Raw genomic sequence first — 12,020 nt, forward strand, 5'->3', positions numbered from 1 at the left:
CTGCCTCCCCGGTTCCAAACTGTCAGACACTCAGACACGCCTGCCGCCGCCTCATCTACCGCAATTAACACACCCATCACTGCCAATTAGCTTCACTCTGGGTGGTTAAAGAACCCTCATAATCATCATCTTTGCCATCCAGCTGCCAGTCGGGGGACGGCTTTTGTGTTGAAGAGGAGCTGTGAGGTGCACTCATCAAACCGCTGGGTTTGTCTGACAAGCGGCTCAACAGGGGTGAAGGCACTGCGGCAAGTGGCTCCTGAAGAACGGGCGCCGAATCAACAGGAAATGTGAAATTACACGGGGAGAGACTGATCTTGAAAATCGTCCTCGTGCAGCAGTTCGCCATCTGGAAACTCGAGTAGAAATAACAATAAAAGGACAGAAATGTTGGATAAGATTCAAAGCTTTTGGGCACCCTGAAGCCTCGAGATACAACCGACTGAAACAGCTAAATGTTGAACATCACAGGTTTTAGTTTCAGCCTTCACACACACGCTTTCAACACATTTTGCCTTTTTCCCCCCTCAACAAAACAACAACAATAGCACAAGAAGCTGCGAGTCAACACAAGAGGGAGCAGGCAGGCAAACGAAGGCTATTACTCACCGCTTCACACTCTGCCGTAATTGACACTACTCTATTCATCAAGCACACAAACGAGGCATGGAAACTGCACAGTGGCAAGACACATCATTAGTACTGATCTGCTGCTGGATGGCCCCATTGTCTGTCTTCTTCACCCCGCTCCCGCCACCTTTTGCTCTCACTATAAACAAACAGGCAGAGGAGAGAGCTGCGAGAAAGAAGAGCAACACCACTCTGAACGAAAAATGTTCACAGTCGCTGAATCAAAAGTGTCCTCGGAGACATCAGATCTGAATGCAAATGAACGCACCGGCAGCTGTACCGTCTTTTGAGTCTGACTCTACTGAACAACGTGCGCCAGGTACGGTACATCATCCTCACTGACAGACAGCCATCTCGCTGCTGTCAGACAAAAAGACATTCATCTGGAAAAAAAAGTGCATTTTGTGTGAGCGAAGAGAGGAGCGATGATTACTGACACCACTGGGTTTGTAACGGGCTCTAAGGGACCGAGGGTCGCGAGACCAACTCGGATTAAAGTTTCGGTTCGAGTAAGAAAAGGAGCTGTTTTGCTTGAGACGCTGTTGACGTTGTCATTATGTGAATCACTCTGCAAAGCCCCTCACAAAGCGGCTTTGTTCGACTTGTTGAGTAAATGGAGACTGCAGTGTCTACTGTGTAATGAGAAAATAACATGTTTTGTTTAGTTTTTTTTCACATCTCGGTGCAATCGACTTACCAAGTTCATGAGGTAATTCGTGGCAGAAAACAGCCACTGATGTGCTGATGCCTCCTGTCAGGTTCGCACTGAACGCTGCGCCTGGAGAGACAACAAGTTCAGGAAATGTCAGCGATTGAAAAAAAAGGAAAGCGGAGAGGAAAAGTTTGACATTTTGTGAAATATGATAGGCTAGGCACTGTGACTTCCTGGAGTCTGTTCCAGGAGAAAGTCACCGCAGCTGGGTGGTTATTGTCCTTTCACACTGGACAAAACAGACACAAACACCCACCAACATCTGGCTTTTGTCTTTAATGTGAATGAGTGCAATCGGCTTTTACTCCCACATCAAATGCTCAGCGGTAGTCACAGGTGTTTATTTGCTCCACTGTGATGGAAACACAGCACTCAGGTGGACACGCTAGTTTCACCCCAAGTCAGGCACGATGGTCTGATGTGTGTTGAAGCTAACGACGTTGGTGCTAACTTTTGAAGAGAAACTCAAGTAGAAGATATTTTAAAAAGTAACTGCTATAACGCTGTCAGCAGCTTCTGTGTCGCTACCCGATCTGTGCCGTCAGCTGCCTGATCGGTGCTGCACATGTGTAACTCAAAGCTGAAATCAGAGAGGTGAGATGTCTCACTCCGTAGCTACTTTCATCATCAGCTCTGGTAAAAAAAAGATGCGTCTAATTCAGAATGTAAAACAAGCTGAATTCCTTCTGGATGCAGTCTGAGGAGGTACATGATCTGCTGCTTTCTACCAGTTCCCATTTCTGGGCAGAAGTGGTATAAGTCTGGCACACAACACTCCATACAACCACACTGTGTTCACTTCAGGTAATCACTCTTCTTCACCTAATCTAAAAGAGTATGTAAGTGTATTAACCAAAATATTCAACATGTTTTTTTAATTAAATCTGTGGTTACAAGTTATGACAAATGAGCCCGGGGATTATTTTCATCACTTCAGTTTGTTTCACACTGTTTATATTTGCTGTTTTGTACATGAATTATAAACATAACATATGTAATCTGGCATTAGACAAGTTTAAGTTTCGACCCATCATTATGAAATACATTACAACTCTTGTGGTGGTTTGTTTCTACTTTGATGTTATTTGTTAGTGGAGTAACACAGGAATCCCTTGCAGCACCTCACGCAGAGGTCCTAACAGTAACTCGTACCTATAGCAAGGCCATCGCTGAAGTTGTGCATGCCGTCACCCATGATGACCATCCAGGCGATGCTGGCTATACCAGCGTCCTTCATCTCCTGGTCCGAGTGGCAGTTCCCACCGTGAGAGTGACCGTGGCCGTGCGAGTGTCCGTGCTTCTTGGCCTTGCGTCCGTTCTCTTTCGTGGGTGACGGCTGGTCTAGTTGGGGTTTTGTGGGTGCCAGTGGCGTCTTGTTGGTGGGCGAGTCGGGCGTCTGGAGCTCCGTGAGCTGCGTGTCGTTGTGACCGTTGTCGCAGGAGATGGCGGTGCTGTCGTGGTCTGGAGGAAAGAGCAGATGTTAAGGTGACCGCCTCAGAAACTAAGTGCCGTAATGACCGTTATGGTTTCTTACCTTCGCTGAGGGGCTTCAGGTGCAGCCACTCTGCATCTGAGCGACGGTTTAACTTGTGATCTGACAGCTTCCTGCCAATCTTGCCCTCCTCACTCGACTTCTTCATGCCCTGTGAGCAGAGACAATGTTATGATTTCTGTCACCACGAGAACCAAACTGATGGAATAAAGCAAACAGCAGCAGCTATTGCTTGATCATGTTTATTTTACCCCGTGGTCTTTGTAGTGCTTAAACATGCCGATACAGTGTTCGATGATGAAGAGGAGGTAGATGCCGGCCAGCGCCGTTAGCCCCTTCCACACTCCATCAAACTTTTCTACCAGATCGACGTCATTGGTCTCCGCAGGCTCGCCGTGGTCGTGGTGTCCTTGAGACTGCAGACAGGGACGTCGAGAGAGAAGGACAAGAGTGAGGAAGGAGGATCGCACATTCATCAGAACATAGATTTTATTTCCTAAAGTCACACAGATCAAATCCCTGAGGCCTCGTCTGGCTGATAAAGAACAGAACGAGCAGAGGATGGTTGATGATCACTGACACTTCCTGTGTGACCGCTCACAGATTGACCCGGTGTGTTCAGACAGATGAACAGGAACTCAAAAGTGAACTGGGTCAGCAGTCACATGTGACGACATGAGTATGAACACTAGATGTTTGAAGGATGTTAAGATACATATTTTTGAATCTTTGCAAATCTATGATGAGAAGAAGGATAAATCACACGCTGGGAGAGCCTTTGTGTTTAAGTTCCCTTTGACTGGAATAATCTGCCTGTAAACATTCGGTCCACATCATCTTTCATCAATTCTTTTATTGACCTCTATACATACCAACCCTGATTTTTTTCCGATGGCTCTAGAAAAAGGTTTTTAATCCACCGAACACAGATTGTGTCTTGATGTCTGGTGTACTCACGTGAGGCAGTAGATGGAGGAGGGCGTCGCCGCTGAGCGTGCCCACTGCCAGCGCCACCAGGAAGGTGAGCAGGAACTTGAAGCAGGATTGGTTGAGGATGGGTACGAGCACCACACCCAGCAGAGAGAGCAGGCTGATGATGGTGATGGACACGAAACCCCACAGCCAAACCCAAACTGGAGAAAAAGAGATGAAGAGAAGTAGTATTATTTACTCCACATTTACTACACTGTGAGGGTCAGGAGCCACATCCACTGTTTTGGAGATGTAGTGTGACTGTTCAGCTGTGAAAAGAAGAAGAAAGGACCTGTACGGTCGGTTCAGAAGCTGTCACACAACAGCCACAGCTTTACCGTCAGCCTGCCCCTGACGGAAGGTATTTCTCCCATCCTGCTCACATATGATGGAATCCTCTAGAGGTTTTCAATCCGTGTGTCCTTGTGATGACACATGACGCCTAAAGCGAGAAATGTGAAGTGACATTTCAGCAGAATTTTACCCGCCTCATTTTTCATTCAAGGCCACAGACGAGACACATGAAGCAGAAGAGGAGAAAGTCGGAAAGGTACACTATCATTTAAACTGTCAGTCCAGCTGTCAGCGCAGGACGTGTTTCAAAACTGCACAACATTGAGCGCGAAAAACTTTGTTCGTGGCGGAGGACAAAGTCTTTAATGTTGTATGAAATTCAATGTCACACCACAGCTGGTGGTGTGTTTGCTAAAGCGACGCCGGGTCCTTCACTGCTGACATTCAGCTGTAGGACGTCTATTGACTTAAACGCAGTGTGCATGTAATGCACATCTTCCAGGCTGTTGAGTGCATTCAGTGAGGCATTCAAGGAATGCTCCAGAAATACAGCACAGGAAGGTGAAGCACATGTCACTTCCTCACAGATTTAGCAGGTTATTTTGGTCAGGGGTTCCAAAGTACCTCCACAACAGACACTTAGTCTGAGGAGAGTGTTTTAGGGAATCTCCTCAAGGTTGTTCTTTATTTTTGTGTTTGAAGATAATTTTAAAAAGTCTTCATAGTCAAACGATGATCATTCTAAATTCCATCTGATGAAAAAGAAGGCCAACCCCTCGTTCTTTCCATGTTCGAATTAGAGCTGCAACGATTAATACATTTATTGCTGAGCTGATCAAAAAACAAACTATTATCAAATTAGGTGCCAACTAATGAAGTCATTTTTCAAGCATAAATATCGAACATTTGCTGGTTCAATTAACCTCGTTTTGTCTTTTCATGAGAATCTTTGGATTTTAACCAGCTGTTTGTATACAAGAAGCTATTTCAAGATGTTATTTTGGGCTTTGTGAAGTTGTCATGTGCATTATTTACATCTTTTGACGTTTTATAGACAAAAAGATGTATCTAGAAAATAATCCCTAGATTAATCAACCAGCAGAATTATTCTCCTTTCCATAAAACACACCTGTGAACACATATTTCATGCCCATTCACGCACTCTGGGCATGCCTGTGACTACAGAAACAGGAAGCAGGAAGAGTTTCTACTCTGTGATTGGTTGCTAAATTAAAAGAGCATACTGTGAACGAGGCAGGGAAATGGACTGCTCTTCACAAATTCATTCATTATGCTGATTTCATTAAACATTGTCAGCAAACGTTTTTGTCTCTCTTCCCCATCATTGTTTTGTCAACGTCTGTCTGTGTCTTGCTAAATATGAACAACATCCATTCCATCAATCAAGTATTACTTGCCTGAAGATTACGACCCTTAGAGGTAGTTGACCATCACTCAACACCCAATATATCTGATCATATATAGGGAACTGATGAAGCTTAACTAATATAAACAACGAAGCGAAGATGCCACCGAGCCAGAAGGAAAAATGACTAATAACAGTAAAATCACAGTGGCAGAGACACTTCCTCTCCTCCTCTAATCGGCCCCAGGTGGTGTCTCTTCTGAAGAGATGATCTGAAACATGTCTTTTGCCTGACAGAGCGGTCTTTAGAGAGACTGAATCAAGCTGTTACTGTCCCATTACCCAGCTGTAGGATTGAAAAACATTCCAAAAAAAGTCTGTCCCCCTGGCAGCCGACTCTCCATCCAGAAAACAGGAGGCTGGAGTTCCTCCGGCGGGAAATATCTTCACTGCAGAGTGAGGCCCTGATGCTTAAGAGCTGATTATGCAGCCACTTGGCATTGTTAGCTTTTGGGGAAGCTTTCTGCCCAAACCCCGACTCTCGCTGCAGGTTTACATGCATCCTCAAAGAATCTCAGACATTTCGTGGGTTTTAATGACGTTGCTCTTCGCCGCTAAATTTCCCATAAGTGTTAAAGAAGTATCTCACCGCTGGGAAGATTGGGAAGATGGTCTTTTCATAAAACTAGGGTATCTAAAAAATTAATTCTTTCTACTGCATAGACTAGGGCTACTGGCTCCAGAAAATAGAAACAGAGCTGCGGTATTTTCTTTTGCTTAATGAGTGACACACTGCGAGCTGAACGGTGCTTGGTGTTTGGCTCGTCTGTTTTAGAACAGGTAACAAAATATCAGCCAGTTTTCTGAAGAATCCACCAACAAAGTCTTCATGTCAGGTTATCTGATTATATGTAAATACATAATATGTTAATAAGCACAAGGCACAAATAAAAAGAAAAACTTGAAGGTTAGAAATATCCAAGATGAGTTTGCATTATTTAAAGACAGTAAGAAAACTGTCATCACATTTAGTTTATGAATGTCGTCTTGTACATTTATGTATATTTTCTTTTTCCTTGCATTATTTTTAAAATGTATTTCTATGTTTTTATTGGCCTATCGCCCACTGATTGATCTTTGTAATCTGTCATATAAGCCTGATGGCTTCTAAACTTCTCTTGACAGGTCTTTTTTTCCATCATCTAATTTTATCTAATCTCAAAGTGTGCAATAAAATAAAAAAATTAAAATATTATCTGACATACTTAAATTGGTATTAACCAATTTGTGATGCTGACTGTTTATAAATCATCGTGTTTGTAAATCTTGGTGTTTTTGCATTTACTTTGGACATTGATGCTCTTATACTCTTTGAATAATGTGTATTTTAATGACTGTGTTTTTCTGTCACAGTATCAATATCTAATAAAAAGAAACCTCTGATGAAACACTGATGAAAATGTGGGTCCATGAACTGTGTCTCTGTTTGTTACTTAGTTACCCAACTGAAAAATATTCAAAATCTCACGAAGCTGAATTCACTTGATAAAAGGTTCACTGTGAGGAGTCTGGTCATTAGACAGGACAAACTGGGCGGACTGAATTTATTCTCTCACCACTGATGAAAATGTCTTTAATCACCCTCACCTTCTCCTTTTATTGCTACCACCATTTCCAATGTGCCTTACAGAAATAAAGGTGCTCCAGCTGACTGCTTTCTTATTTGTCTCTTCAAGCGGAACATGGTGTAACCCCGAGAGGCGACTGTATATCAGGCCGACAGTACTTTTACTGCAGGTCCTTCACACTCACGCAGCTCATCTACTTCTCTATCTCATTACCCTTATGCAGCTTTTTTTATTTTGTGTGTGTGTGTGGAGACGTCGAGGTGTGCGGGGGGTTGCGGCGGGGCGACGGAAAGTGTAGATAGGGGAAGAGAACAGGCGAGAAGGAGACCCACTGGTCTGTGTCTTCTGTCCAATTACGCATCTCCTGTGAGCCATGGCTCAGAAAAATGGCCCAGGGTATTGCTCGGGCTCTCCTAATTGGCACAGTGCAAAAAGAGAAGGGAGTGGGGACCAGAGAGAAACCAACTGCAAATTTTCTGAGCTCCCCCACGGATGCCGGCAGGAGGTAAATGAGAGGTAGCGTCGTGGCGTGTGGCGACGCCTATGGTTGAGTCTTGGTGCGCCATTACAGACAGTCTAGCGCCTCTAGTTTTGCACTAATGAGGAGCCATTCTTGCCCTTTTGACTTGTTCGTGCTGTCTTCCTCGCTGTCATTACCATTTTTATGAGTGTTTTCAGCGGTGGCACTCTGCCGCCTCAGGCACACGTGACACAGGTGTCTCCAGAGGGGAGTGTGTGTTTAATAATTAAAGATTTAAGAGGGCACACAGTTTGGGAATTCCTCCAATCTCATGGTTGAACTTCAGTGCTGCTTTGACAGTGTTATTCCACGCTGAAGTTCACGAGAGCAGCGGTAACTTCTGCTTTTCATTAAAATGGCACTTGTTACCTCTAATTAAAAATAAATCCAGCTTTTGCAGAACATCTGCTGACCCCACGGTTGCCATGTTGTCTGTTGTTTACGCTGACAGCTCCAAGACCTCTGCGCCTACTGAGCATAACTTAACTAAAAAACTAAAATCTGATTCGGCTGCAGGTAACATGAGGACAAGTGAATTTACCAGGTGAAAATGCAGCGTGATCAGATTGATTATCATGCGGTGCTCAAGCTGCATTTTCCATTCCTATAGATTTACATTTACATTACCCACTAATGCACACACAAAGCACCATAACAGCTAAAAAAGCAGCCTTTTCTGTAGGTTTATTACTGGTCGAGGTTTGATTTGTAGCAATCTTTTATGGCTTTATTTTATGACCTGTTACTCATTAACTTTAAAGCACTGTGATTTTATGATTTGCATTCTCATAAACCTGGAAACACAGTGAACTCCCAGAGTAGGGCTTAACATTGACCTTCATTTTTTATAGCTGATCTTTCAGCGTCTTTCTGGGTTTTTTCCTCTCTGTATATAATTACTTCAGGGATTTGGAACACGAGCTGAAAGAAGAGAAATAAAGACGAAAGATGATCTGAAGAACATAAGTGAAATGAGCCCACAAATAGAGTCTTTTTTGTGTGTTTTTTGTTTACCAAATTGACATCACACAAGACCACTCGTTTGGTGCCATGGCAACCAAAATTAGCTAATAACGAGGGCACACACTGGCACAGAAACAAATCATCCTACATTCATCAAGAGTGCTGCAGGTAGGTGAGTGAACAATCCTGATTTGGAGCATCAATCACATGATGTGGTGGTGGTGGTGTGATACGGTGACTTGGCCGCTTATTCCTTCAAACTTTCTCCCACTAAATATGCCAAAAGAAAAATAAATTCTCTTTCTGGGTGGCTCAAAGCACTTTTCATGCCAGATTGACTTTCCCACAAAATATTCAGCTCTCTTAATACATTCATTGCCCATCAACTCCCACTGATGGCCATTAGTTATGCATACACTCACTGGGGATGAGTGATTGACTGATAGAATTAATCAATTAAGGATTTATGCTAAATACTTTCTGCATCCACAATCCTGTCTAAAAATAACCAATGTATTTTCCCATTCATTAAATTGATGATAACTAGGATAAGCCCTCTTCTTAAGCTAGGCGTAAGAAGTGTAGTGAGTTAAGACGCCATTACAATCCTGGATGTTTGAACTGAGACTTGTACTGGTTTTTATTCACCTACATCTCCAGGTGGATGCATTTAACTACAGTTAACCTGACCAAAGTGGATTTTTAAAAGGTTAAATCTATTATAATTAGAAGTCTAATATCGCAGCATGCAAATATTTGCTATGTAAAGACTTGTGATTTGGGATTGTATTTCATTTAACAATGTTTTCTTTGGTCACACAACTTCACAACCATGAAATTTGATCGAGTGATGACAGAGAAGGTTAGGAGCAACAAAAAGCTGCCATTTTCAAAACGAGCACCTATTATCTGCATGAGCTTCAAATAACTATTTATGCTTCCAACACATGCAGAAAGTGAGCAAAACAACTCTAAACTATATTATTAACATGGCTGCAGAAGAACAGTCACGCTCTACTTCTGAAACATTGATGTTACATGGAGCCTTCACATGAAAAACAGACTTTGCTTATCTCATGCAAGTTTCTTATTCGCATGAGGTTCCCATTTGGAAGCACATTTTGTAATGTATTTTGTATGTACATGTAACTACACTACTCTTCTGAAACATTATACCTGGCCATGAAAAAACAGAAACTACAACTTCAACTGTTAATTGAGCCATGAGTAAGTCATTTAGTTACAGAGTGCTCCTGTAGAGCAGCAAAGTAGTGGGGTGTAGAAGTGTACAACATGAAAAACAAGCAATATCCTGGGAAATGGCATGTGGGGTTTTAACAACCCTTTGTGACTCAAAATAAAAGTTAAACATGTTATTGCACCTCGACAAGTCTAACTTCATACTTGGCAAAGTGTTAATAAGATCAAAGAGCATCAATAAAAAAGAAAAAACACATCTGTGATAGTGCTAATTCTTTAACGTCTCCATGCCGGCTGTCTTAGAGCTGTTGGATCTTATGCCTTCCTCATCTCTCAAGAAAAGCTAATTAAGCGATGGTGTTGCAAAAACACATGAAGCTTGAGGTTAGTCAGCCACAGCATATTCACTGAGTCTGAGGGTCTCGGCTCTCAAATTACTTGAAGAAACTTGCACTGACTTTCAGCACTCTGTTCAAACTAATGTCAGTGTTGAAATAACGCTCTGGTGAGTGTTCACTGCTGCTCCGGAAGGCAGAAAATGAGAAGAAAAAACTGCCCTATCAATGAAATGAAAATGAGAAGATGGGGCAGAGATTGGTGGGTATACCCAGGGGATGATGGTTATTACTCCTGGATCACTTCAATTATCATCACTATAAAATATGGCTTAATTAGGTCAAATAAACATTACATTCTGCAGGCTTGACGCTCCTCCCCAAGAGAGGAGCTTTAGGTTATAGATCCTGATAGCATCACATTTTAAACCCCAATGGTTTCACACTTCTGACGATAGCGGTTTCCTCTGGCTGATGGCACCAGATACTATTACAGTTGACTATTATTTCTTTCACAGACCAAATTGTTATCATGTCACTTTAAACAGTATGCTTCTCAAGCACCAGTTGTTTCCTGGTGTTTTTCATTTTGTATTCATGGGTTCTGACGACGAAACAATGATCTACTGAACAACATACTGGCTGGATCCAAATGTGATTATGTACTGACGGGTGTTGAAGGTTCTGTTACTTAATTTATTATAAGAATACAGTTAATTTTGACTCGGTTTGAACCCAATAATTGGTATGAAGGCTGTTCAACTTTCCAAGACTGAACAATGGCAATATTAAAGCCAAGGGTACCCAAACATTTTCCCTGGACTTGTGGATGTTGATTGCACATTGTACTGGTTATAGAATAATGACACAAACTGTGTTTAAATTGGTTCCGTATAAACTTCACTCTCTCGGGCCAAACTGAACCTTATGCAGGGCCAACATTAGGCAGCCCTGATCCAAGCAATGTAATTCTGTTGCTCTGCTCTGGAGGGAGGTATTGATCTTTAAAAACCATATGGAGCGTAAAAAATCTGAAATCTCCTGTACATCAGGATGTTGTTCAGCAGTGACAGAGGCAGCCCAGCTAGTGTTTGCTTCCACGTCAAGTAAGTGTGGAACAAAATAAAACAAAGCTGTGTAGAAACATCAGAAGACAAGTTAACCGAGAGCGTGACCGATGCTGGCATGCTGTTACTACAATGCATCTCTACCACAACCCTGTGGTTTGCTTACAACACATCCATGATGATGCACAGAGCTGATTGCAAAGTGCAAGAGGCCATGTGACGCAAACTGAGACACATATTCTGAATGCAGTGTATACACGGCCAAAGAAAGCTAAATATCTGCATATCCCACATGTCTATAACATCAACCTGACGGACATAAAGTTGGCTCTGGATTAAAAACCCTGACGGAGGGTACTTCAGTCTTTGCTCTCGGCGGTGTGGAGGTTGACACTAGCAAAAATGATTGTTTGTTTCTCTTCATATTACAAGTGCTTTTGAGTCAAAATGGACCGGATCAATAAGATACTTGGCTCTTACCAGAACTGACAGGCGGCAAAGCTTCCTGCTCCACATCCATCTGGTGGTAATGGCGTATGCAGACACGACTATCTATCTGGTAGAGCAGAGCAGGACACAGGTAGACAAACTGGCTGGGGGAGATAGGAGCATCGGGATTCAGGCCGTAGTAGCTGAGGAGCTGAGTCAGGTTCAAACACTGGAAGGAGACAGAGCACATTCAGTATGAGGGGACTCTAAACTTGACTTTGACTTGAATTATTTACATGGAAGAAAAGTCTTCTTTTTAAAATCACTCGTAACAGAAATATTCTAAGTCAACCACATGAAGTAAACAAAGGAAAAATGTGTTGCTGCCACATTTTAACCCTGCATGGGTGGA

General features: G+C 42.7%; 1 protein-coding gene across 1 annotated transcript in view; it reads right to left on the reverse strand.

Moving 5' to 3' along the window:
* Window positions 1–12,020, reverse strand: part of slc39a10 (solute carrier family 39 member 10) — a 29,746-nt gene that overhangs the window by 2,212 nt on the left and 15,514 nt on the right. Inside the window, exons 4-9 of the mRNA XM_030428649.1 lie at window positions 11,660–11,837; window positions 3,792–3,967; window positions 3,086–3,250; window positions 2,877–2,985; window positions 2,495–2,803; window positions 1,328–1,408 (exon numbers count right to left, since the gene is read on the reverse strand). Of these exons, the coding sequence (XP_030284509.1) occupies window positions 1,328–1,408; window positions 2,495–2,803; window positions 2,877–2,985; window positions 3,086–3,250; window positions 3,792–3,967; window positions 11,660–11,837 (1,018 nt within the window). The remainder of the gene's footprint in view (window positions 1–1,327; window positions 1,409–2,494; window positions 2,804–2,876; window positions 2,986–3,085; window positions 3,251–3,791; window positions 3,968–11,659; window positions 11,838–12,020) is intronic.

The sequence above is a fragment of the Sparus aurata genome, chromosome 9, assembly GCF_900880675.1.
Source record: "Sparus aurata chromosome 9, fSpaAur1.1, whole genome shotgun sequence".
Taxonomy (NCBI): domain Eukaryota; kingdom Metazoa; phylum Chordata; class Actinopteri; order Spariformes; family Sparidae; genus Sparus; species Sparus aurata.